The following is a 27,791-nucleotide window of genomic DNA, read 5'->3' as shown; positions in this document are numbered from 1 at the left end:
CGCCCACATCTCGCGAGAGCGCACCCTCGAGGTCTCGCGAGAATTCTGCTGGTAGTTCCAGTTGCGGCTCCGGAGCGGGGTGCCTCCGCCCGGTGGTTAATGGGGTGTTTTTGTTGTCGGCGTGTCGCTGCAGGTAGGGAATGGAGCGAGTGGGGGACGGGTGCTCCAGGTCCTCGGGGGATGTCGGCCGTGTATCTCCACCCCACCCCGGCTTGGGATAGCTGAGCCGGATCCGGCCAGCCCGCGGCCGCCTGACTCAGGCACAGCCCAGCGGGTCAGTCCACACCGCGTTTGGGCCTGCAAACGCCCACCCTCTGGGGGGCTTTGCTGCCGTTGCCTTTCTTTCACTACGTCATTCAGCTAACCCAGGGTTTCTTCACCGCGGCATGATTGTCATTTGGAGCTGGAAAATTCTTTGCTGTAGGAGGCCGCCCTGTGCAGGGTAGGAGGTTTTAGCAGCATCCTGGTCTCTACCTTGTAAATGCCGGTAGCACCCCTCCATCAAGTGTGATAGGCAAAAATGTCTCCAAAAAGGTTGCCAAGTGTCCTCTGGGAAGCAAAATCGCCTCTGGTTGACATCTACGGAGCTAGACTTTTTACAGTACCCATCGTTGAGTGCAATGAGGAAGATAAAGAAAGGTGAGTCTGGTCCCCAAGATGCTTAAATGAAATTCGAAAGAAAAGGAGTCGGTCTCACAGAAGCGGTGATAAAATCATTACAGCCAGAGAACTGGACAAGAACTAAGACGCATTATAGACTGGGTAAATAGTTTAGAAAAAGGAAAGGTGGTTGAAGCTGGACGTAATCAAGGACATCTCTATGGAAAAAGTGTAACTTTATCAGGACCTTGCTGGGTAGGATTTAGATGTTGTGCAGAAAGGAAAGCATCGCAGGAAGGGGGGAAATGAGCTAGGGAAAGAAATGTCAGGACCCTCTTGGGGGCAATGAGGAATCTGTCCTGACTCCAAAGTTGTGTGCTGGGGACATAAGGTGTGTAAGTCCTATGAAGACAAAATTGGGGTAGTGTCAGCCTTGTGCACAGGGCCAAAGAAGAAGAGTACAATGAGTTTGATCCTTGGCTGTGAAAAGCTTGAAGTATTTAAGAGGCAGCAAGAGTGACAGGACTTCATAGAAGGTGGAGAACCTGTAGGTTTTTGTTGGAAATCATTGTGAAAGAGGAGGGACTTAGTTGGACTTTAAAGGATGAGTAACTGTTGCACACAGAATCAGGGAAAGCCTTCCAAGCATAACAGTACCTCTGGAGTGGATACAATCAGAGTTTGGGAGAAAAAAATAAGTAGACCAGTCAACTCTAGCAGAAGTGGAGCAGTGAGGTTGAGAAAAGACATGTGGAGCAACGTGGGAATCTGTTTTGAGTACTAGTACTGTACATGATCCTGTAGCTGAGAAGCATTATGCTTTTTAGCAAAATAGTAAAATGATAAAAAGTGTTCTAAAAAGATGTTGATATGTTGTAAATACTGTTGAAAAGTAGAATCACTTGTCCTCTGTTTAAAAAGACAAAAAGCAAAAAAAATTTTTAAAAATTAAAAAAAAGAATAAAATAAATAAAAAGACAAAAAGCATCTTTGCCTGAAGATCCCCTCACTTCCACCTTTTTTTTTTTTTTTTGATCCTATAGTTGAATAGAATTAGATAAAATGTTCTCTAAAAGCCAGCATAACCTCACTTATGGGTGGGGGAGTTGCCTATAATATTAACAGGAAAATTTCACATTAGAGACCTATCAATAGTATTCATACTGCTCGTAATTGCAATAGACATGTCCTGTGTCACGCCAGTTGAGTCTTGCAGCCTCAGGTCTACGGAACAACTGAAATCACTGCCGTCAGGAGCACAGGACAGTTTTCAAGAAGTTACTCTGTAGAGGCTATAAGGAGGTTTGCTATATAGATGGGTGGCTTTGGAACTGGTCCATGAGTTTTGTCTTGCATTTGCCTGCAACTTAAAATTCTTAGGAGTTAGAAGAGCCTTCAAAGTTCATTGACTTCACCTTCCCAGTCTAGCAGTGGTGGTCTTCTAGACTCCCCTTCCACATTTCTAGTTTCCTTCTAGTGGAAGGAAACTCCTTCCTTGAGTGGCCTTGGGCTTGCCCAGTGCAGCAGTTTGGAATAAGTCCGTCTAGTCCAGACTAACAAATACTTGGCCCTCATGTAGGCACTGTACTCCCCCAAACCCATATCAGACATGGATATATTTTTTTTTTTCTGTCAGGCAGTTCCGTTTATTGTAACACAAGAGATCATATTATATGCTTAGCAGGTGGGGATTTCCAAGCTTAAGCCAATCCTTGAAAAGGTCATATGTGCATGTGCCTTGCCTCTCTATGCTTAGCCTTCCCCCTTAACTTCCCTGGGTGCCACCTTTTATCCATTTAGGCCATCTGTTGTTTTTGCTTAGAAAAAGGGTGTGGTCCCATAGTTCCCCCTTTTTGTTTTAATAGAAGCCTTGTGTGGTTGTGTCTGTCTTAGGTTGTCCCCCACCCCCCGTTAGGGGATCTTATCCGTTGTTGACTATCCAACCAAGCCAAAGCTGAAAGAATCTGTATTGGTCTTGGGGGTGTTGTTCATTAGGTACCTTTTCCACCACCTGGGTGAGCATGGTGAGGGACCCTAGGTTGCGCCTTATAAGGGCCGTTAGCCGGCCCCACATGCATGGAGGGCCTGTTAAGGTGGATATTAGAGTGGTGAGTCAAGGGGAAGTTCTAAACCAGCCTTCAAACCAGCCAGAATTGGCCTCTCTTTCCCTCCTAAGTTTTTCTAATCCTTCTCTTAATTTAGCTAAAGAATCTTTAACAACGCCGGAATGGCGAAAAACAACGTTCTTCTTTGAGGGCTGCATATAACCCTCCTTGTTGCAGAAACAGCAAGTCCAAGCCCCTTCTGTTCATGTTTGGTTAGCCGGAGTGTGTGGAGAAGAGGGTGGACTTGCTTCACCAATCATGGAGAAGACCCCTAGCAGAAGATAAGCTTGCTTCATTGTGGACTTTCCCGGAAAACCTAAGAAAGGTTTTCCTCAGGGTCATTATTGCCCTGGGAAGTGGGTGAGAACTTGAGATTTCTGGCTGGCACCCACATAGGGTTGGGCTCGTTGAAAGGAAAAATACATCCAAATCCTCTGCCCATGGTTAAGAGCGGGTCGGGGCCTCTCCACTGTCCTGAAAGGGGATCTTTCCATCACACCTGAATGGCAGGACATGGGGATTAGGTTGACCAGTGTTTTTGGAAAGCAGTTATTGGCTCATGTTTTGGAAAATTTAAAATAATTAAGGTAAATAATGCCATTCCTAACTGTTGGTGGGGGCTGATAATTCCCCCTTTTTGTTTTAAAAGTTGGTTTTTTAGATTCTGATGGTGACGTTCTATTATGGCTTGTCCCTGAGGATTGTAAGGGATGCCAGTGGAGTGGCGTATGTTCCAAGTGGATAAAAAATCTTGGAAGGCTTTGCTAACAAAGCAAGGGCCATTATCTGTTTTAAGTTGACTGGGGAGGCCTAGTGTGGCAAAACATTGTAGTAAATGACTTTGTGCATGTTTAGCCTTTTCCCCAGTGTGGGCTGTAGCCCAACAGGCATGAGAATCAGTGTCAATAGACATGAAAATATATTTTAATTTTCCAAGTACTGGATAATGAGTGACATCAGTTTGCCATAAAACATTAGATTTGAGCCCCTTAGGGTTTACACCGGGGGGTTATAAAGGCAGTACCTGTAAATACAGTATGCAAGATTTACAGGTATGAACAATTCTTTTTAACCGTGAAACTGGGATTTGTGGGAATCAGGCTTGAAGCCCTCTCCAGTTAACATGAGTTAAGTTTTGGCAAAAAGAAGGACTATTGACCATTCCTTGGGGCAATACCACCCATTCATACTGTTCATCAGGCCCTTGGAAGTTGGTAGATGGGACCGAAAGGCGAATCTTTCACAATCAAGTGGATGGAGAGAGATGGAAAAACAAGCAGTCCTTGAGATCAATGATCATGAGATGCAAGTGGCTGGGGATGGCAGGGGCCCAAGGTAGGCCCCGCAAAGGAGCTCCCATAATAATCATCCTTTTGGTTATCTCTCTAAGATCTTGGAGCATTCTCCATTTTCTTGAAGCCTTTTTTATTACAAAAACAGGCGTGTTCCAAGGGCTGACAGAGGATCAAATGTGTCCCAATCTAAGTTGTTCTTGGATAATATCTCTTAAAGCCTGTAGTTTGTGAGAAGGGAGTGGCCACTGCTCCATCCATATTGGAGGTCCGTCTCTCCATTTAATCTGGGGGACCAGGGGAGCAGTGGCCTCTAGAATTGGGGGTGAATCTGAAAGGATGAGTCGACACCAGTTGATGATCCACCGGAGAGAGCTCGTTTATTAGGTGGCACACACAAATATATAGGGCTTTTAGGGAAGGCTGATTGGCTTAAAATACAATCCCTACTTAGCATACCGCATGCGGCTTGGGGTGAGCTGATTGGTGTGCGATTCATGCCGGCAGGAAGGAGAGTACGGAAGAGAAGGGCAACCAGCGCCATGATGGGGTGTGGCTGAGAAGGACTTATGTGATCAGGGTGTGATCCCTTGGGGCATTTGGGTTCTTACATTCCTCGGTGTGATCCCTTGGGGGCGTTTGGGTTCTTACAGAACCCTGATTCTGGGGAGGGGTTGTTGAGCTCGCATTTTGTAATTAGGGTGACAGCGGGTGTTGAACTGTTGTTGGTATTCTTGCTCATCATAAAAGACCTGGTTAAGGACGTCTTGTCCTAAAAGATTAGCATTAAGTCCGGAAGCAATGAGGGGCTTCACCTCCCCAGTGGTGCCATCTGCATCTCTCCATTTTAACCATCCTTTTGTTTCAAAAGATGGTGTTTCACCTCCTACCCCAAGGATTTGAGGCCCAGGGATGACATCCCAGCTAGGAGGCACTTCCCCTTGGTGGAGGACAGTTCTATCTGCCCCTGTATCAATTAAGCATCAGAACTTCGATGGTGATGTCCATTTTTGGCCTTACTCCGGGGACTATAGGGACTGTCCAATTAGCCCTGGGCCCTTTTGGCTGGTTACTTTTTTTTTTTTTTTTTTTTTTTCTTTTTTCGTGACCGGCACTCAGCCAGTGAGTGCACTGGTCATTCCTATATAGGATCCGAACCCGCGGCGGGAGCGTCGCCGCGCTCCCAGCGCAGCACGCTACCGAGTGCGCCACGGGCTCGGCTGGTTACTTTTATGACCCCCTTGGGATGACAGGGCTAGGGGTTGCCCCTGGCTTAGTTTAAAGGATTGCCATCTTTGTCAACTTTGGGCCTACAGTCCTTTTTCCAATGTAATCTTTTTTATATCAGGGGCAAGGTGTGGTAGAGGTTTTTTTGCCTTTATCCTTGGGACATTGGCTTTTAAAATGGACTTGTCTTCCACAACAAAGTCATTGTCCCTTGAAGGGCGGGGAAGTATTGTTTCCCGAGGGGATCAGGGTGGTAAAAGCCTTGAAGGCTTTGGTTAAGTTTTGTGTTTGAGCCTGCAAGGCTGTGGATAAAGTCTTGGCTTGAAAATGTTGACTCTGTACCTCCTTGGAAGCGATAACCCACTTTTCCATGGATCGGTCCCTTAAACCTGTGCAAGCCAACTTATGATCGGTGGTCATTCCATCCCATACAAGCATCTTAACAAACTGATCTCTGAGTGGGCCAGTGTGTGTGGGGGGGTTCTTTGTATATTTTGCTCTACCCTAACAATAAAGGAAGGGAGGTCTTCATTGGGCTTCTGGGTTATTCCAGCAATTGGGGGCTCCATGGGGCCCTCTGCGAGCTTTGTCCAGGAAGCTAAGGCGGCAGCCCTGACCTGGTCTTGGTAAGGAGGCGGGATTGCCACCTGTTGGATTCCTGTACTATATTGATCTGCAGTTCCGGACAACATGCCAAAGGTAACTGGGATGACAGGATTGGCTGCTTGATTCCTTTCCGCTTGGGCATGGCACTCCTCCTTATAAAAGGCACAGAACTTAATAAACAAATTTCGGGAGAGAACTGCCTTACATAATATCTTCCAGTCCTGGGTGGTGCAGGGCTGATGGGCTAGTCCCTGAAGGATAGTTTCTGCCCATGGAGAATTAGGGCCATCCTCGGCAATAGCCTTTTTTAGTTCTTTTGAATCTTGGGCTTCCCAAGGATTCCAAGGGGCTGGTCTGTTGCCCCCCGGATTAACATTAACAGGGTAGGCTTGAAATGAAGGTTTTAGTTGATCTATGGGATTTCCCCATGTATCTTCAAGTGGTTCAGGTTTACTGAAAAGAGGAGCTGAAACCAGGAAAGCTTGGGGTTGTTCGGAAAAAGGCGGGGGTGGGCTTTCAAATTTAGCCCAATTGGTATTTTGGAGCAGAGTCTTATGACCCTGCTTTTCTTCTACCCTATCACCAAAAGGGGAAAGGTCGGAATAGAGCTTTGCACAAGGGGCCCCATTGGCCGTTGGCTCAGGCTGTTGATAACCCTTTTCACTAATTGTATTGTCCTGTGCTCCCTCCTCAGCAAAAGCTGTCCAAATGCACTCTGTATGCGGGGAGTCTAAGTCGTCTGTAGTGCTAGGCTTAAAACATAGTTTAAGGGTGGATACAGTGGGATAAAAGCCTAAGGGTGGCTCAACTCCCTGGTGGACTTCTCTCTTCTGAGCCAGGGCCTGAATAGGGTCCCAGGTATCATATGAGAACAAATCAGCCGAGAGCGCCCAAGGTGCTATAGATAGAACAGCCGCCCGAGTTGTGGCAGCAGTAGCGTCTGAAAGCTCTAACCCCCGACTGTTTAACAAATACTTTAGAGCCTCAAGGCTGGATTGCTGGGTTTCTCTTGAGAATTCCCCATGGCCGAAAACTAAAAAGGAGAAGACAGAGAAAGAAATGAAAGGAAAAGGAAAAAGGAAAGATACGACCTTGAGGCCATTGGTACTCACCCCGATAGCAGATGTCTCTTGAACGTCGTCCTTCTTTCTGAAGCTCCGCACTGTAGGTCGGGGCCTCTTTGTCATCCGTCTTTCAGGATCGTGCAGCATTTTTGGCCATCGCATGGAAAGGAAAAGGTGAAAGTGGTATGAGGCACCGTCCTCACACGGGGCACCAGCTGTTGGTTGTCTCCAGTGGCCACACGGGACCCCAATAGGTTTTTCCTTTCCCTAGAGGGTTAGGGCCAAAGGGATTGCCCTTTCCTCCCCTGCAGGACGCAGGGTGAAAAGAGATTCCAAGAGATGGGTGAGCAGGCGGCTGCTCTCCTGGATAGGGAACAAACACATACACACACAGCGGGGGTTCTGTCAGGCAGTTCCCCAGACATGGATAATTGATAACAGCCATCTTTCCTGCTGACCACACTCAGTCTCAGAATCGTTCTCAGTACCAGTTCCTGGCAGTCACTACCAGCTAACTAGAATTCATTCACAAGGAGAAACTCATTTACCATCCCTAGTCAAATCCCTTTTCTGTTAGACAGCATATCGTATTTAAAGATAGTGTTGTGCGGTACCCCACTCCCTCTAGCCCCGGAAAGGTCTTTTTTCCTCTCCAGTTTAAACATCCTCAGTTCCTTCAGTTGCTCTTGTCTTGTTTCTAGAGCATTCCCTTGCCAGTTCTTACTCTCCCCAACACACACAGTTCTGTGTTATTGATCTTTTTAAAATGTGATTCCCAGAACTGAGTGCCTTCCCAAAGATGATATTATTAGTAAGGAGGACATTGGCACTTTCTCGACCTTGCTTGGATATCGTGTTTCTCTTAATGCAGACTAGAACTGCATTAGTTTTTTTGAACATCATATCAGACTGCTGCCTCTTGCTGAGCTTGCAACAAATTAGAACTTCTGGGTTCATGTAGATGAACTACTCTTAATCTAGGTTTCCCTCATCCTATTGTTGTGCCGTTGATTCTTTATAAAATACAGGGCTTTATTTCTCATCCTCTTAATTCTATCTTGCTAATTTCACTTAACTCTCCTAGCTGTGTAGATCTTTTTGAATCCTAACTTTAGCATTATCTGTAAATATGATAAATTGTCTTCATCCAAATTACTGATTCAAATGCTGAGCTAGACTAGGTTAAGTTCAACCTGAAAGCCTCCCTAGAGACCCCATGCCATCAATTGTTTATTTTTTTATTTTATTGGTTATGAATATTCATGGGGTACAAAGCAAATTGCCACCATTCATGCCTAAGATATGATGGCCATATCTATACTGGCAGCATGTCCATTACCACAAATTGTGATTATACCCTGTGTCCCCCACCCAGTTATCCTCTCAATTATCCCTGACCTCCCCTCCCATCCCCCTTTCCCTACTCCACTTTGTATCCCTAGGTATGTTCTCTCCCTCTGCAAGTCCAGTGTACCACTGTGGTCTTTCCTTCCTTTCTTCGTCTTCTTTTTTTTCTTTTTTTAACTTTATTTATTGAATCAAAATTGATTATACATATTTTGGGGGTTCAATATTGAGATATGTTGATCAAATCAGTATTACTAGCGTATATATTGTTACAAATCATAATTATTCTTTATGCCCCTTGTCCAATCTCTCCCCATCCTCCTCTCCCTCCCCCTTCCCCCCTCTACCCTAGATTTCTTCTCTCCTTGTGAAAAGATAATGGTTACTCTGTTGATTTGTTGCCTAGATGATCTGTGCAATGCTGAGAGGTGTGATCAGGTCCCCCAGTATTATCATAGACGAGATGCTTTTTCTGTCACTCTGAAATGGGCTTTGTGGAGAGAGACATTCTCTTCTTTATCTCTGCTGGTGACTCTCCTTGTGTCAATGCACTCCAGTGGTTGTTGGACCACCCGCATGGTGGTTGTGGCATCTAGCTGCTTTTGCAGCAACTGTGGTTATTGTGGTGGCTGTAGTGGGCCACCCACATGGAGGTGAAGTTTTTGGCAAGCTCCTTGGCACTGGTGGTGTGCCTGGTTGTGGGAGGGGGGTCCGGTCCCCTTTTCTGTGTCTTGGGTCCCCAGGCAGGCCAGGGGCACTGGTGCAGTGTGCCTGGTTATGAGAGGGGGGTCTGGTCCCCTTCTCCATGCCCTTGTCCCCTGGGTGGGGCCCCAAGGCACTGGTGCTGTGCCTGGATTTGGGAGTGAGGTCTGGTCACCTTCTCAATGCCTTGGGTCTCTGGGAGGAACCCAAGGCACTGGTGTGGTGTGCCTGGTTGTGGGAGGGGGGTCTGGTCCCGTTCTCCAGGCCTTGGCTCCCTGGGAGGGCCCTGAGGTGCTGGCATGGTGTGCCTGGTTGTGGGAGTGGGGTCTGGTCCTCAGCTCCAAGCCTCCGGTTTCCAGGCAGGCCCAAGATGCTGGTGGTGTGCCAGGGCCAGAACTAATTTTTTGCCCTTTGCTTACTTCTAAAATGGGGGAACTTCCTGTGGGAACCAGTACTTGAGCTGTGTGATTGAGCTAAATTGCTGCTTTGCTGCTGTTTAGGGAAGGCTTTTTGTGCAGCTCAGGGTTTAATAGCTGATCTTATAGGTACTTCCAGCTCTCCAGAGACCTGGTGGATCTGGGTTGTATAGAATCTCTGATCTGGGCCTGAGTTTTTTCATCAAACTGCACCCCATGCAATTCTGCATTCCCGACCAGTCTCCTCTGAGTGGTCCTATGCTGATTGGGGGGCAGACCAGCTGTCCTTGCTGTGTCCCAGTGTTCTCCTGGTGGGCCCATCTTCCCCACTGCCCGTGCTCCAAACAGTTCCCATGGGACGGGCCCAGCACCGGTCCCTTGCAATGACTCACCAGCCTCTGAATGGCTCCCTTTTTTCAGCTGTTCTGGCTCCTCACTCCTGCGTGGGTCCACGGGAACCCTACTAGTGGTCTTGCTGTCCTGGGGGCGGCCAAGGCTCTGTTCGCCCCTGCTGACTCCAAGTAACTCCATCCAAAGGGCACAGCTGTGGCTTTTGCCGGCTCCTGCTCCATGTGCTCTGCAGTTTTACCATTAAAGCGGCCGTGGCCCGAAACACTCAGAGCAGTTTTTTCTTTCTCTCATTATGGTATCTCCTGCCTTCATGAACTCTGTAGGTCTCTCCTCCTCTTCCCGTGAGTGCCAGTGGCCACATCTTGGTTGATGTACATTTTTATAGTTGTAAATTGGTTGATTTGTGGAAGAGAGTGACGCTGGGAACCGTCTATTCCCCCATCTTGACTGGAACCCCTTTCTTTATCTCTTAGCTCCCACTTATGAGAGAGTACATATGGTATTTGTTCCTCCTTGCTTTGCTTATTTCACTCAACATAAGTTTTTCCAAGCTCATCTATGTTGTTGCAGATGGGAGAATTTCGTTCTTTTTTGTGGCATAGTAGTATTCCATGGTGTATATATACCACAGTTTCCTCATCCAGTCATCCATCCATGGACATTTAGGTTGGTTCCATATCTTGGCTATTGTGAACAGACCATGCCATAAATTGACATGGAGCACTCAGTGTTCTTCGAGTATTGACACTGAAGTCAGCTATGAGTTGTACCTTATTCAGCAAACAATGAGTGCTTACTGGACCCTGGCACTGTTATGGTTCTGAGGATACCACAGTGAACAAGATGAACAATGTATTTCCTTTCGTGGAGGGCACCATTCTAGCAAGACTGAATTATTGCTGAGGCTTCAGATCTCCAGTTTGTTCTTAGGTAGATACCAAAACACTTCATAAAATGACTTACTGTCTACCTATGGTATTTCCCTTCTAAAACAGAAAATGTAAGTTCAGCCTGACTTGTTCTTAGTATAACCATGAGTATATGAATAAATAATAACCTCTATTTTTGTCTAGGGATTCACATTAAATGAGTAGCTCCTAGCATGGTGTCTGACTGAAAACAGGCATTTAATACATATTTCTGTTGGTGTTTTAGTCTCTTTGAATGTACCCAGTTATAGACTAGAAGATAAGCCCTTTTCCTATTTCTGAAAATAGGAATAACATTTACCTCTTTCTGATGGTATGGTACTTTTGTGTTTATAGAGCTAGGGCTGGGTCCTGGAGCTCACAGACCCCTCAAGCCCATTGTCCGGACTGGGTCACAAACCCTTGAAACACAGGTCTATGAGCTATGTAACTGGAAAAAAGGTCCTTGGAGCCCTGGTTGAAGAAAGAGTAGTCTTTATTGTGTGCGTGCACGCACACACACACACACACACACACGCACACGCACACACACGTCTGAGAGCTAGGCAGTCCAAAAAGAAACTCAAAACTCAACTGCTACCGGCAAAGTCCAAAGAAAAATTGAGCAGCTGCCAGCAAAGTAAACATGCTCTCTTTTTTAGATGCAAGCTCTCTGCCAGCTAGCAGTTCAGGGCCACTGCTTCACACACTCTCAAGAACACAAGAATAGCAACAGAACTAAAAAGATACGTTGGTGCACATGTGCACTAACTCCACCCACGCACACTTTGTTTACAAAGAATGTGCTCCATCACACCCAACCGGACTGAGGTGAGGGGGCCTGACCAAATTATTCTATTTTTCCAACACTGTTCTTGCAGTTTCTCAAATGTCACTTATTGGTAGTTATATAATCACATTTGTTAATCCAAGATATGTAATTTGCCAGGATCTGAAGACCTGGATTTATTGAAATGTCTGTATATTTTCTTAACATGCCTATCTTGAGTTTTGCAGCCTGCCTAACCTGGTTTCTTCCACACTCACTGTTTGAAAGTCATTGCCTGTAACAGGGAAAATGAAGTTAAGCAGATCTACATCCTGTTATTTCAGTGTGTACCAAGCGCTTGAAGCAGTTAACGTTTCTTCCCTGCTTTTTCCTGATCATAGCCTAAAAAGGCTTTGTTTTTCCCTAACATATTTCACACACCTTGTGGGCTTTTGCCCTTCCTAGCCTCACAAATTTGTGGTACTATTTTTATGTGCCTTACTAGTTAGTACATCTTATATGTGTCCTATTTAAGGTGGTCAGAGAACTCCTTGGGTCACCAAATTGCTTTCTTTCCCTCACAAAGGGAGCCCAAGTCATCATAGCCACTGGGGACAGCTGCTGTTTTCACAAGTGAGAATTCTGTTCCCCTCTCATCAGCCACCGAGTTTAGTCCCTTGTCATGGAGGATATCTTCATAGGTACCTTAGCAAACTTCAGCACCTTCTCACGAAAGTGCTGTTGACCACCTGAACACAAACTTCATTGTCGGACCTCAGCACTAGAGCTTTCAGAAGGTCCTTTTCAGTGTTGAGGCTACTTAACACTGAAATTCCCCCCTGTATCTCATTCCAGCATTCTAGTATCATCTGCCAACATTGTCCAAATTACAGCTCCCTTCCTGCAGTTCCATTCTGCAAACGTTGAGCAAGCACTTATTTATTATGCACTTATTTATTATGCACCAGGCTCTGTGCTGGGCATTGGGGATACATGCTGGAAAAAACACAGCGCCTGCTCTTTTCCACATCCTTGTCCCCGTATTGCTCCAGATAGCTTCACCTTGATGCCTCATTACCTCCCCGACACCTTTTCTGCAGTGATTTGAAACCCATGCCCCATGGTACATTGTAGGGAAAGTGGAGGACAATGGTCAGGGCCCCTCAGATGTTCAGAATCTTGCTGAGCATTTGATGTAAATACGCACGTGCACCCAGGTGTTCATTGGTTATTGTCTAATTGCGCGTGTGCAACCAGGTGTTCTGGGTTATGGGCTTAAGTATAAAGGACAAATGGCTGTGATCCACGGTGCCCCCGCCCCTTGGGTGCTCCTGGGGGACCACGGGGAGGCTGGTACTGCTGCTGGAGGGTGTTGCTGCCAGGGCCCCCGGGACCCTCTGAGAGGTCGCTGCTGCTGCTGAAGAAACTGAGGACTGAGCTCGTGTCATCTGCCAGTGGCTCCCGGGATCTTTCCAAATTACCTAGCTCGTGGACCTACATGTGAGGGGTCTGATGACCCAGCCAGGTGTGTGAGGGGTCTGGTGACTCTGCCTGTATAACGGGTTTGAAGGGTCTGTGAGCCCTACCCTGACAAAACAATTGGCTATGTTGGCAGGAGTCCAACAGTAACCCCTACCGGACAATTAGTGTAGCTATTGCTGTAACCAGACAATTGGTGTAGTCATAACAGGATTCTGGGCAGGTAAAAGAGCCCAGCAATTGTCGATATGGGTAGGATGCCAAGCAGGCTAAGAAGCAGAAAGCCCCTTGGGAGGGAGAGGAGATGTGGCTACCCTTGAGTGCGTGGTGCTCAGTGGCCCCTTTCTTGTTGACCGGAGTCTGGCTGTTGCTCGCTGTACTGCGAGCCAACATGGACCAGAAGCCCCATGAAGCGGCACAGTTTTGAGATTTGTAGCAGAAAGCAGACAGGTTGAAAACGCAATACATGCCCCGGAGGCTGAAGTACAGCAACAGGTCATTCCTGCTTCCTACACCTGGGACGATGACAAACCCGATGGTGAGCTGGGGGGTACTGTGCATTTTCTGGAATGACCTGTTGCTCATCAGAAAGTGAAGCATGAGCAGCCTATGGGACCGGGCGGACCTGTAGGCAACCCTCAGGTGACCCAGTTCACTATCTATGTCCCATATACCCTGGTCAAATTGGTTGGCTTGGGGAAACAGTAAAGCGGCAGAAACAGGGAGAGCTCCTGGCTGCTGCAGTTATGGGACCTAGGGGTGGATGGTGTAATATGCTCGAGACGATGTAGTAAATGCATGTGACGTTTGTCCGACATGCAGATGGTTCACCGGGTGCTACTTAAACCTGAGAAGGCTTGGAGGGTGCCACATAAACCCGAGAAACCCAACGGCTTGCAGGGTGTCACTTAAACCCGATGGTTCACCTGGTGCCGTATAAACCCGAGAAAGCAGATGGCTCGCTGGGTGCCAAGAGTGCCGATGCAAATGGGCAGATGACCTGAAGACAGGTGCCCCTGCAGAATTTCAAGTATGTCTTCAGCTGGTAAAGTTTGCCTCCATTACCACGTGCCTGTCTCTGTGGCAGTGGTTACAGAATCGCTGCAGATATGCACAGGGGCAGGGCAGCCACTCCTTGATGGAGTGGGTGAATGCAGCTGTTCGCGCTGTGTGGGCAGAACACTGGAGAACTGCCTGAGACTGAGTGAATGGTGGGCGTATGCCGAGCTGATTCAAGTAATTCAGGAGCCACAGATGGGGCAGCTAGATGCTAATAGCCAATATAATGGGAGAAAGGCCTTGAGGGCACTTCAGAAGTTTGGGAGAGCACCCCTGCCATCACAGCCCCAAGGCCTAGGAGAACTGAGTTTTTCCGGAGGACAGATCTGAGGCATCATTGCCCTTAGCAAACTGCTCTCTGCACTCCGGCTGCACTGGCTGGAGCAACCCTGCCCCAGCAGCTCTGGAGAGCACGTCATGTTAAGTTTTGTAGGCTGAACTTGAGAGCAGTGGAGGTGTGGCAGCCTCCACCCAGATTTCAGAAGATGTATGAAAAAGCTGGGGGACTCAGGCAGAGACCTACTGGAGGGGTGGAGCCGCTGCGGAGGTCCTCTGTGGAGCAAAGTGGAGCAGGAAGGTGGGGCTGGAGGGCCGGCCCATGGCTTACTTGGGAGAGTGATGCTGATAACACCAAGGCCACGGGTTCGGGTCCCTATATAGGGATGGCTGGTGTAAAGTAAGGCAAATCATAACTAAAGCCAAAATGTTTCATTATTTTAGTTGTACTAAGTTTCCATTTATATTCTCAGAGCTAGGACTCAGACCCTCCAAACCCATTGTATAGACTGGGTCACCAGACCCCTCACATGCCAGGCTGGGTCCCCAGATTCCTCACACGCAGGTCCATGCTAGGTAATTGGGAAAGATTCCAGGAGCTGTTGGCAGATGACATGAGCTCAGCCCTCAGCTTCCTCAGCGGCATCAGCTTACAGGTCCAGCAGTGGCAGTGGCCTTACAGGGGGTCCCAGGGGCACTAGCAGCAGCAGCCTCCAGCAGCAGCAGTAGTGGCCTCCCCATTCCCCTCCCCCCACGGGGGGGCATCCCAGGGCTGGGAGGCGCCGTGGACCAGCGTCACTCATCCTTATAAAGTCCATAACCCAGGACACCTGGGTGCACATGTGCACTTACACTAGACTGTAACCAAGGAACACCTGAGCGCATATGCCTATTTATATTAAATGCTCAGCAAGATTCTGAACATCTGAGGGGCCCTGACCATTTTTCCTATATTTCCCAACAGCCGGTTCGCTCACTTGGGAGACCGTGGTGCTGAAAACACCAAGTCAAGGGTTAAAATCCCCTTACCGGTCATCTTTAAAAAAAAAAATAATAAGAAAAGTGGGGTTGGGGCCCCACAGAGATCCCCCACTGGGGAAATGTCTAGTGGAGTCAGGATGGCGGGACTGCCGCCAGGAACCCAGAACTGTGAGGCTGCTGGCAACTTGGAACAGCCTGGAAAAGCTGCAGGCATAAGGGCAGCTCAATGGGCTGCACCTGGTGGAGCTGTAGGAGTGAGGTTGCCCAATGCTTTGGGAACCCGGATGCCTCAGTGTGCTTAATGTCTGCCCTGGTGGGTTTCGGATTTGTTTGGGGCCTGTTTTTCCTTTCTTGTCTATTCCTCCCTTTTAGAATGGGAATGTGTACCCAATGTCTGTCCCACCACTGTGTCTTGGAAGTAGATAAACTTGTTTTTGATCTTTTTGCAGGTACTCAGCTGAAAGGAGTTTTGTCTTTAGTCTCAGATGAGACTTTGGACTTTTGAGTTGGTGCTGGAACAAGCTAAAGGCTGTTGGGATGGAATATGTAATATGTGAATGCAAGGGTCAGTTATCCTTACTAAGGGAACACTGTGGAAGATTCTGAATGCATAGACTGTACAGCAAGGGACCCTGAAGGGGTAGGTTGTAGGGAAAATATAGGAAAATGGTCAGAGCCCCTCAGATGTTCAGAATTTTGCAGAGCATTTGATGTAAATATACATGTGTGCTCAGGTGTTACTTGGTTATTGTCTGATGTAATTGTGCATGTGCACTTAGGTGTCTTGGGCTATGGACTTAACTATGAAGGATGAGTGGCTCTGATCTATGGTGCCCCTCCCCCCCGCCCCTGGGATACTCCTTGGGGGGCCATGGGGAGGCCATTAGTGCTGCTGGAGGCTGTTGCTGCCAGGGTCCCTGGGACCCTCAGAGAGGCTACTGCTGCTTCTGCTGTGACTGCTGAAGAAGCTGAGGACTGAGCTTATGTCATCTGCCAACGGCTCCTGGGATCTTTCCCTGTTACCTAGCTCGTGGACCTGCGTGTGAGGGGTCTGGTGACCCAGTCTGTACAACAAGTTTGAAGCATCTGTGAGCTCCTAGCCCAACAAGTCAATTGGCTACGTTGGCAGGAGTCCAACAAGAACCCCAACCAGACAATTAGCGTAGCTATTGCTGTAACCAGACGTAAATGAACTCTTTTTTGTCCACAGTCACTTCATAGAATGTGCCTTTTACCCATTTGCTGACAGTTCTTGAGGATTTCCTTTTTCTCACACCCGCAGGTTTTTCAGCTTTGACATGTGTGTTAGTTTCTTACTGCTGCCGTTCACACATTGCCACAAATTTAATGGGTTAATACATTGCCAATTTATTACCTTACAGTTCTGTAGCATAGAAGTCCGACATATGTATCACTGGGCTAAAATCAAAGTGTCAGCAGAGTTGTGTTCCTTTTGGAGGCTTTAGGGGAGAATCTGTTTCCTGGTGCTTTGCAGCTTCTAGAAGCTTCCTGCATTCCTTGGCTGTGGCCCCTTCATTTTCAAAGCCATCAATGTTGCATCTCTGTGACCATCCTTCCATAGTCAGATTTCCCCTTGACTTCCCTCTTTTGCCTTCCTCTTCCACTTTTAAGGATCCTTCTAATTGCATTGTGCCCACCTGGATGATCCAGGATCATCTCCCTATTTTAAGGTCAGCTGATGAGCAACCGTATTTCCTCTTTGCCACGAACCCTAACATATTCACAGGTTCTGGAGACATCTTGGGAGAGGGGGCATTGCTTGTTCACCTTTGCCAGACATTTGGAAACCATCCTAAATTCTTCTCTTTTTCTCAGTTTAATCTATCCCCAAGTTCTGGGTAGCTCCCTCCTCAGCACCTCCAGACCTAGCCTTTGCTCGTATTGCCTCAAGGTCCCCTATTTAAAGTGGTGGGAAAACTGAGCAGACATAGAGTCATGCCAACACAGGCACTTCAACCACAGTGGTTGCTTTATTTGTATTATTTGTATTAGATATTGGAATTCTAAGTAATACGTGCTTTGTGGGTGGAGGGAAGGTGGAGGAGGTTGCAAAACTTTTATATAAAAAAAAAAAAAAAAAGTTTGGAATCATTGATCTGGAGCCGCAGTGTCCAATACTGTAGCCACTAGCCACATGTGGCTATTTGTGTTTAAATTAATTAAAATTTAAAAAAAAATTTAAATTCAGTTGCACAATCACACTAGCCACATTTTAAATTGCCATATCAGTGCAGAATTTATGAGTGTGCCTCACCTTGGCCCGATACCCAGCGTGTAGTAAGCCTTCAAGTATTTGCTAAATGATTACAGGCGTTCCCTTCCAGAGACAATGGAGTTATTTTCTCCCAGGGTTTTCAGTTCTTCCACTTCACCTGTCAGTTTTTCCTTGGCAGAATTGAATGGAGAGTTACAGCCCTTCTTGCTTCTTCAGCTGTTTACGAAAATCAAATTGTTGGCAGCTCAAGTCAAGGACAGAATGTATATAAAGCAAGCTCTGTCTCCTCTTCTGCCCAGCTGGGTAGTTTGTAACAGAACCCTTATGCAGTCTTTCTTTGAGTACCCTTTCTGTTTATCTTCACACTGTACTTAGCACTAGGCTTCTCATTCATGGATTTCCATATAGGGATGAGTGGGGGTGGGGTGGGGAGAGCGGGTTATCTTCTTTACACATATATTTCTTCTCTGCTGCATAATTTTTTTTTTTTTTTTTTTATGCTGCTGCCTGAGTGTGCTGAAGAAAGTAAGCACTTCTCTTGGCAAATCCCAGCTCTGAAACCTATTTCAGCAAAGATTTATGATATCATTGTTTACTTTGTTGAAATTTCAATTTCCCATCCCTCTTCCCCTCACTTGTTCTGGAGAATTATTGCCAATTCTCCCAGTTTTGCATAGCATTTGTATTATCCCTCTTATCTTTGTTATCCAGTTTTACTATTTGGATCTTTTTCTCATCTTTCCCCTAAAACAGGGGCAAACTTTTTCTGTAAAGGGCCAGATGGTCTCTTTCCCAGGTGCTCAGCTCTGCCATTGAAGGGCCAAAGCAGCCTTAGACAGTAGAGGACAGGTGAGGCTAGGTTGGGCCTGCAGTCTGTACTGTGCTGGCCCCTGCCCAGATAACATTTTAAATAGTACTTCATCATGCCAGAAAAGTCTCCTATCTGAATTTTCTTCTGCAGTGATAGCCTTCTGATTCTAGAGTTAAAAGTGTCAGCTGTGCCCTGGTTTCCTTTACAAAATGTTGCATTCATTAGGAAGTATATTTCAGATTTCTTCTGATTTCATTGCATGTTGTGTGTGAATCAGCAGAACAGTGAGGCTTGATGAGTCGTGGGCTCTAACACATGTCAGTTGTATATTCTGGGAGACTGGACACTCCCAGGTAACTAGATTTCCACCCCATGTTGACAAGTCACTAGCCCCCACATCCTGCTGTGCTTATGCTCCTGCATGTTATTCTAGATAACATTTATTGACCGTGTACTGTGAGCCAGACACCATGCCAGGTGCTTTATGTGCATTAGATTGTATAAGCCTTATAAGTATACCTTAAGGTAGCTACAATGTTACCTCTATTTCACGGATGAGGAAACAGACTTTGGGAGATTAAGGACTGCCTGTGGTCACATTGCTAGTAAGTGGCAGAGCTAGACTAGAACGTAGCTTTGTCTGACTCCAAGGCCCTTGTGCTAAAAATACATGCATACGTAAACCCACCCATCATCCATCCACCCACCCATCTCTCCATCCAGATTTCAATTATCTGTGCTAGAAGCCATGGAATCACTATTCCCCCCCCCCCCCCCGTTTCTGTTAGTTTTTTTAGCCAGCCTAAGATCTCTCAATACCTCTGAATGTCTTCCTTTTTGGATTATTTCTTCTATCTTTTCTAGAATACAAAACTGTGTTTTCCTTCCTTATAAGTTGGTGTACAAAGAGGGATATCATAAGCTCTTGCATTTGCGGAGACTTAACATCTGTAGCACACATTCTTCAGGTAGGAAGAAGACAAACACAGCACACAGTCTGCAGACGAATGCTACAGTGTCTCTCCTGTGTAAATGACATGAGGTACAGTTGTTTTTAGCTTCCATAGAAGGATGCCTCCTGGAAATTTCTACGGCAAGCTAATTATTTCCTTTGCCTTTTCACCACTCTGTATTGTATTTAATTAATCAGCACCCTCTATCAATCTTTCCAGATGTTATTGCTAGTGCTAACTGGTCCAGTCCAAGCTAAGCCTGGCTTACTCCACCAGACACAGGGACCCTTGAGCTGAATGTTCCAAACTTTTGGAGCAAGAATGTTGTTTTTATGATTTCATATTAGAGGTCTTCCAATTTCTCTATGAAAATACAGTACATTGTATTCTACAGGACATATCACAGTATATAATTTGTACAGTCCAAAAGCCATATAACTATGGTAGTATACTGGAAGGCATGCCAAGCTTAGTGGCATCCTCCTCTGTGATGTAAGGTTTAAGTTAAAAAAAAAAATGAATTCTAGACTTCCTGTTAGTCATTTTTGGATTTCAGTATTGAATACTAAAAATGTGTGTTATTTTTTATTTAATTAGGAGCCATATATTGAAGACGATGTCTGGAAGCTTCTACTTTGTAATTGTTGGCCACCATGATAATCCTGTTTTTGAAATGGAGTTTTTGCCAGCTGGGAAAGCGGAATCCAAAGTGCGTATGGAAACTTAAATTCCATAAGAATTTTTATGCCGTTGTAATGATATGGTATAATATGATTTTAGAACTGGAAGAGATCTGGACAGATCAGGTGACTGAAATCCACCACAATTAAATGAGGCTCGCTCTGGAGTCCCACAGACTGATAGAAGCCAGCCAGGGAATGTCCTTGGAGTTGTTTATTCATCCTTTAATTTAGCACACACTTTCGTCACACGGACAAGCGTGATGCTCTGGGTCTCTTTCCCATGACATTCAGTTCACTGTGCCACCCACTGTGAAAGCACATAGAAGCAGAATCTACCTGTAGTGGGTCTGGAAGAATAGTCATTTCTGCATTGAAATGCCATGAAAGTCTATTCTGTTTCATTGAATCACATTTTTCGTCAGGACATACGTAGTAGATCAATTTATACTTGCGAGGGTTAAAAGAGACCCTTACTTCCATGTCCTTCTGCTGCAAATGGGTATATAGCACCTTGTCCTGAGTTGCCTTCTAGAACATTTCCTGGCTGGGTGGTGACTGTGTGCTGTCCTCCCCAGTGACGCCCTGGCTATGTGCAGGAAACTCGAAAGCAGCACCAGAGGTGATGCCATACAACTTTCTTGTTGCCAAGGATGGTTCCAGAAAAGCAAGCTTGGTTTAAGAACATGTTGCCATTCAGAGTAAACAGAGCCATAGAGTCTTCAGATGAGAATAGCCTGGTTCCCTCCATCTTTTTGTACTAGTCTTTGTTCCTAATAAATTGCTGACAAGGATGCTCTGTTTCTCCTGACTCCAAAAATAGGCTGTAATGTCTGTTAAGACAAGGAATTGATTTTTAAAATCAATTGTAATGCATAATGTTCAGTGTATGATACTCTTCAACTATTCAGATCTTGCCACAAAAATAAGATAGAAATTTAAGGTATTATCTACCACAAATAGGTAGAAATAGAAATGGTGTTACTACACTATTTTCCCACATTGTTATGATAACATTGCTCATTAAAACTTTGTTTTGAGGGCCGGCCCGTGGCTCACTCGGGAGAGTGTGGTGCTGATAACACCAAGGCCACAGGTTCGGATCCTATATAGGGATGGCCGGTTGCTCACTGGGTGAGCGTGGTGCTGACAACACCAAGTCAAGGGTTAAGATCCCCTTACCGGTCATCTTTTAAAAAAAAACAACAAAAAAAAACTTTGTTTTGAGGTATCTCTGTAGCAATAGTTGCTTTGTGGGATATGGCTACTTAAATATAGTTTCTGTGCACTCCAATGGCCTTGTGGTGGGCAAAGCAGCATATAAAAATAGCATATAAGCATATAAAAATAGCATATAAGCATATAAAAATGCTTTGTCATGTAACCTGATCTTAGTTCTTTCTCCTGCTACCATTCACCTTCTTAAAGCATTTCAACAGTTTGCTCCTAATCACTGAAGATTTATTGTCGGTGTAAAGGAAAACATTACTGTGAGCCAGACACAAAATACATCCATTTCTTTAAGGATTCAGTTAGCTTTGCCATGGCAACGTAAGTGAAGTAAACAGTGTAGCTGTGTGAGGGATTCCAGGGCAACTGGCAACCTTCCTCCAGACCACTCATGGGAACAACCTCCTGGCAAGGAGGTTGTATTAGTTTTCTGTGGCTGTTGTAACAAAGTACCAAAACCTGAGTGGCTGAGAACAACAGAAATTTGTCTCACAGATCTGGGGGCCATAGGTCTGAAATCAACGTGTTGGCAGGGCCACGCTCCCTCTGAAGGTGCTGGGGAAGGATCTGTTCCAGGCCTCCTAGCTCCGGGATGTTCCTTGGCTATGACAGCAGAATTCCTATTTTTACATGGTATTCTCCCTGTGTGTCTGTCTCCAAATCTCCCCTTTTTATAAATACACCAGTCATGCTGGATTAGAGGCCCAGCTTACTCCAGGATAACCTCATCTTAAGTAACCACATCTGCAGTGACCCTTTTTCCATTCTGAGGAACTGGGGCTTAGGACTTCAACATATGAATTTTGGGGAGGACATAATTCAACATAACAGAGGTATTCTTTGACAAATGAATTTTGTGAGAAAGAATTCCACAGGAGTTAAGTCTGCATTCCAAGTTGTGAATTTCCTCTCTACATTATGGTGGGACAGTCCCACTTTTTTTCCAGTTAAGCCATTTCAGTCCACAAAAAGGACACTCCCAGCTCTGACAGGACCATCTCCTACTCTTAACATAGGTGACTGCTCACAGCTGGGGCTGAAACCTCCTCAGTTGTCTCTACTGCTTACCTGGCGCTATCTTCCTCGTGACCTTGAGGCCTGGTGCAAACGACTGTCCTTCACTGCCTCTTTAGCCCTGGTCTGCCCAAAGTGCTCTCCTTGATCTGCATGCACTTACACATTTTTTTCCATGTCTTTTCCTCTAATAAGATGTGAGCTTCTTAAAAGCAGGATTTACCTTTTTTTTTGTTTGTCTGCTTAAATGTATTCTTTTTTCACGTGCCTAAGTGGTTACAAAATGGTCACAGCATCTTGCAACATTTAAAAAATAATTTTCTGTATAGTTTCTTGAACACATTACATTTATTAAGTAATTGGCTATTCTTCTTGTTGATTTTTACATATCAAATTTTAAAAATACAGTATATAAAAACATTGAAGATGTATGTCTCATGACAATTACAGATGAAGTAAAAGCAGACTTTTATGTTTCTTCCCCAAAAGAAAACCATATATAGAATTTACAGAATGAAGTGTCAGCATTCTTGATGCCATATGGAAATGTTTATCTGTTGCTGCTCTCTGTCTTCCAGGACGATCATCGTCATCTGAACCAGTTCATAGCTCATGCTGCTCTTGACCTAGTAGATGAGAACATGTGGCTGTCAAACAACATGTACTTGAAAACTGTGGACAAGTTCAACGAGTGGTTTGTGTCAGCATTTGTCACCGCAGGACATATCCTTACGTTTTTAGTAGATACCTAACTAAAGGTTGGTTTAACAGACTAGAAGAGCATGGAACATAGATGCCAGGCTCTGAGACTGTAGACTTCAAAGAGTATGAGGCTACTTTTGTTGAACAGATAATTTAAAACTAAGTCTCGTATATAAAACCAAGATTTATCTGAACCATATTGAGGATGATTGTACTTAATTTTATAGTTATTTTCTAACTTTAGATTATGTTCTCTTTAAGATAAAACTATACTGATTTTAAACCCAGCTTATGTATTCAGCTTTTCCATTGCAAAATATACTGCATGTGGCTAATTTGAAGAATATTGTATCAAGTGACTGCTTTTCATTTTTCATTTCTACGAAAGATTATGCCTTAATTATTCTACATATGAGGTTTATTATGCTTCATGACATAAGACAAGAAGATGGAATAAAGAACTTCTTTACTGATGTCTATGATTTATATATAAAGGTATGGTATATTCTATAATTCTTAAAATCTGATTATAAAAAGGATAACATCAACAGGAAACTGGCCTATCAAAGTAACTCCCTTATGCTGTACAGTTTTCATTTCAGACTAACTTTTCCCCAATCAGTACTATCTCTGGAAACTCCTTCAGCAGGCCACTCTTCACCACCAAGTTAATATGTACAAGAGTACTTCAAAAAGTTCATGGAGGGATTCACATTATTTTTTAATTCCATTTTGCACAAACATTTTGAAGTACCCTCATATTTAGGAAAACAACTCGTGGTAGTTATTTTTAATTGATTGTGACGGTAAATTGGTTTCATTCTTCCCCTTTTGGTGCATATAGTTGATTTTATTAGGAACCCTAAAAAGATAAAGGAAGCAGCCTACATAAAGGAAAATTGCTTTGTAATTTAATCTTATGTTTTCCATCTACTTTACAAATAAGTTGCAATGCAATGAATATAGATTATAAACTGGCAAGAAGTAGTTCTTATATTATCAAATAGTCATTCAAGGACAGTGGTGCTACCTGCATTTCTTGATATTGAATTGAAAAATAAAATCGTAATAGGACGTCATGGTTAAACTGCAGTGCTAACAATAGTGTATTCTTAATAATTTAAATGTGTTCTGTATTTGGACAGGATTTCTTGCATATCAGCACAGTAATAAAATTTAACAATCAATATTCCTAGTCAGAGGTAGCAAGAATATTAAGCACTCTTATAAAGATGGACAGTATCAAGTTATTAAGGTGTAAAAATCAGTAACTCCTTTTCTCGTTAGTGATTCCCCTTTAATATGAGTAATTTTCACTCACGTATAGCTGAGAAACTGATCATTTAGCCTTGCGTTACAGGAGGGTATTAAAAATGTGATTGTTAAAAAAAAGTTACCTCAAAGAATACCTTTTTTTTTTGGTAGCTGGCTGGTACGGGGATCTGAACCTGTCACCTTGGGGTTATAAGGCTACACTCTAACCAGCTGAGCTAACCAGCCAGCCCAAGAGTACCTTTTAATAGCAGTGTGGTATGACTCTTTTTTTTTTTTTTTTTTTTAACTCTGAGCTTATATCAGATTTTTCACTTGTTTTATGTAGCCAAAAGGACTTAAAGATGAATCCATATATTTATAATTAATACAAGTAGATTAATATTTCACACACAGGATGAATCCTGAAAGTTAATTTAGCTTTATATAGGCAACACACACCATACTACCATTAATTTTGCCATAGGTACTTCTCAAAACTAAAACACAAAACCAAAAATTTCCTAAAGGGGACACTAGTATTTAACAATGGAGTGTTTTCAGTGAAACTTAAAAATGTGGTCTTCAGACTTTGTATTGAATTTCTTTGTTTTTAATTTAAAACTCAAATAATTTCCATTTAGAGACCTATGATTTGTCAGCCTTTTTGCTTTGCCAAGCTCTCTAATACCTTCTTCTTTCCTAGTTTGCAATGAATCCATTTTATGAACCCAATTCTCCTATTCGATCAAGCGCATTTGACAGAAAAGTTCAGTTTCTTGGGAAGAAACACCTTTTAAGCTGAATGCAGAAAAATTCCGAAATAAAGTGTCACCACAGTGGGGTATACTCAGAAATGTGTTCATTGTAAGTAACATGATTAAATAGCCTGGAAAACTTTTTTATTTGTGGTCTCAATTTATATAAACCTAATGAAATTCCTTTTATATTTAAAAGTGGTACATTCCGTTTCATGTTGCTTAACAACAGATCAGTATTTGCCTGTGAACAGTTTTATTTATAAAAAGTTCTTTATCAGTAATCTTGAAATATTTTTATTTAAAAAGTTGAGAATTAGGCCTTCCATTTTCCTAATTCAGATAGCTTGCTCTTGATATAACAATCTAGAATCAAATGTCATAGTCAAGATTTGGTAACACATTTAAAACTAAAGGATTCTGCAGTAGGGAATGAAATTGGTAGCACATACATTGCCTATTTATACATTTAGAAATGTTGTTATAAAAATTTAGGTTCCTCAAACAATTACAGATACATCTACCATACGACCCAGCTATTCCACTGCTGGAAATATACCCAGGGGAATGGAAATCATCATGTCGAAAGGATACCTGTACTCCCATGTTTATTGGAGCACTATTTATAATAGCCAAGAGTTGGAACCAGCCCAAATGTCCATCATCAGATGAGTGGATAAGGAAACTGCGGTATACCTACACGATGGAATACTACTCTGCTATAAAAAAGAATGAAATACTACCATTTGCAGCAACATGGATGGACTTAGAGAAAATTATATTAAGTGTAATAAGCCAGGCACAGAAAGAGAAATACCACATGTTCTCACTTATTTGTGGGAGCCAAAAATAAATATACAAACAAATGGGGGGGGGCAGGGAAGAAGACAACAATTCCTTGAACTTGTTAATAAGACAAGTGAACAGATATGATGTTGATGGGGGAGAGGGAAGGGGGGAAAGAGGAATTGGTAAAGGAACACAAAAATCAACTACATTGTATATTGATAAATTAAAATTTAAAAAAAAATTTATAGGCATTATACACAGCACTACCCGAGAAGCCAAAGAAAAACAGCTTTTGCGTGCTAAATGTCATATGCCTGCCTCTGTCAGAGAATGAGAACAGTGATCCTGCCATAATTCTAGAATCCTGGATCCATGTTTATAAAATGAGACTGGGACTAAAGTTATGGGCCACAGTGAAATGTGTTGCTTCTGTCACCTTATGTTCTTATATTTCCTTTCCTTCAGACAGTAAGCTAAGGATTAAGTGAACCTCCAGTACCTCAGAATGGGACTATATTTGGAGACAGGGCCTTTAAGAGGGGATTAGGTTAAAATTAAGCCATTACGATGGGCTCTAATCTAATCTGACTGGTGTCCTCATTAGAAGGATTTGGACATGCACAGAGGAAAGACCTTGAGGAAATGGGGAGAAGGTGGCTATCTGTGAGCCAAGGAAAGGTCTCAGAAGAAACCAAACCTGCTGACACCTTGATCTTGGGCTTCCAGTCTCCAGAACTATAAGGAAAAAAATTTTTCTATTGTTTAAGCCACTCAATCTGTATTTTGTTACAGAAGCCCTAGCAAACTAATACAGTATGCTTTCCTTATATACTACATATCTAGATGAATACACAAGAAACTGATACATGGCTGTTTCCAAGGACAAGAACTGGGTGGCTAGGGTAGAGATATTTGTCCCTTGTACCTTATAATTTCGAACCAAGTAACTATTCAAAAAGTTAACTAGAAAATAAAAATTTTCCTAATACCCCTTGTTGATCAAGGTGTGGGAAACTGGCACTTTCATATATACTACTGCTAGATCAATTTACACAGAGAATGGTTTGAATAAATAGCTAGACATCTATATGGCTAATAAATGAGGAAGGTCTACTATAGTAGACATATGTCCAGATATATAAAGAGAAAAGAGCAAGTTACAAGACGGTACACTTTTGATTTTAAAAAACAAAGTCCAGTGATGTTGAGCATTTTTTCATTTATCTGTTGGCCATTTGTATGTCTTCCTTTGAAAAATGTCTATTTAGCTCCTTTGCCCATTTTTCGATTGGGTTATTTGTTTTTTTACTGTATAATTGCTTGAGTTCTATGTATATTCTGGATATTGATCCCTTGTCAGATGCATAGTTAGCAAAAATTTCCTCCCACTCTGTAGGTTGTCCTTTCACTCTCTTGTTTCCTTTGCTGTGCAGAAGCTTTTTATTTTGATATAGTCCCATTTGTTTTTCTTTTTTGCTGCTTCTGCTTTTGGGCTCATGTTCATAAAGCCTGTGTGCAGACCTAATTGCTGAAGTGTTTCACCCATATTTTCCCTTAGTAATTTTACAGTTTCGGGTCTTATACTTAAGTCTTTAATCCATTTTGAGTTGATTTTAGTGTATGGTGAGAGATGCACATCTAGTTTCATTCTTCTGCATATGGATATCCAGTTTTCCCAGCACCACTTGTTGAGAGGCAGTCTTTTCCCCAATGTAGATTTTTGTTGCCTTTGTCCAATATCAGATGGCTATAAGCCTGAGGGGTGATTTTTTGGGTTCTCAATTCTACTCCACTGGTCTGAATGTCTACTTTTATACCAGTACCATGCTGTTTTGGCTACAACAGCTTTGTAGTATAATTTCAACATCACTAGTCATCAGGGAAACAAATTAAAACTACATTGAGATACCACCTCACCCCAGTTAGACTGGCTATAATCAAAAAGACAGTGAATAACAAATGCTGATGAGGGTGTAGAGAGAAGGGAACACTCCTACACTGTTGGTGGGACTAAATTAGTACAACCACTATGGAAAACAGTATGGAGGTTTCTCAAACAACTACAGATAGATCTTCCATGCGATCCAGCATTGCCTCTTCTGGGTATATACCCAGAGGAATGGAAATCATGTTGAAGGGATACCTACACTCCCATGTCCGTCACAGCTCTGTTTACAATAGCCAA

The 27,791-nt window shown here is 43.8% G+C and overlaps 1 protein-coding gene across 3 annotated transcripts; it reads left to right on the top strand.

Annotated features, from left to right (window-relative positions):
- Positions 1-37: 37 nt before the first annotated feature.
- TRAPPC2 (trafficking protein particle complex subunit 2) lies at positions 38-23,261 on the top strand. Of its 3 annotated transcripts, none has more exons than XM_063083548.1 (4): positions 38-133; positions 19,780-19,891; positions 22,685-22,864; positions 23,197-23,261. In XM_063083548.1, the coding sequence occupies exons 2-3, from the start codon at positions 19,799-19,801 to the stop codon at positions 22,856-22,858; spliced, it is 267 nt and encodes an 88-aa protein (XP_062939618.1). In that variant the 5' UTR covers positions 38-133; positions 19,780-19,798; the 3' UTR covers positions 22,859-22,864; positions 23,197-23,261. The 3 variants fall into 3 exon arrangements, with proteins under 3 accessions (XP_062939618.1, XP_062939619.1, XP_062939617.1); XM_063083549.1 differs by lacking the exon at positions 23,197-23,261 and adding an exon at positions 535-639 and having other exon boundaries at positions 22,685-23,185; XM_063083547.1 differs by lacking the exon at positions 23,197-23,261 and having other exon boundaries at positions 22,685-23,185.
- The last annotated feature ends 4,530 nt before the right edge of the window (positions 23,262-27,791 follow it).

The sequence above is a fragment of the Cynocephalus volans genome, chromosome X (assembly GCF_027409185.1).
Source record: "Cynocephalus volans isolate mCynVol1 chromosome X, mCynVol1.pri, whole genome shotgun sequence".
Lineage (NCBI taxonomy): Eukaryota > Metazoa > Chordata > Mammalia > Dermoptera > Cynocephalidae > Cynocephalus > Cynocephalus volans.
This window is presented reverse-complemented; position numbering and strand designations above follow the sequence as displayed.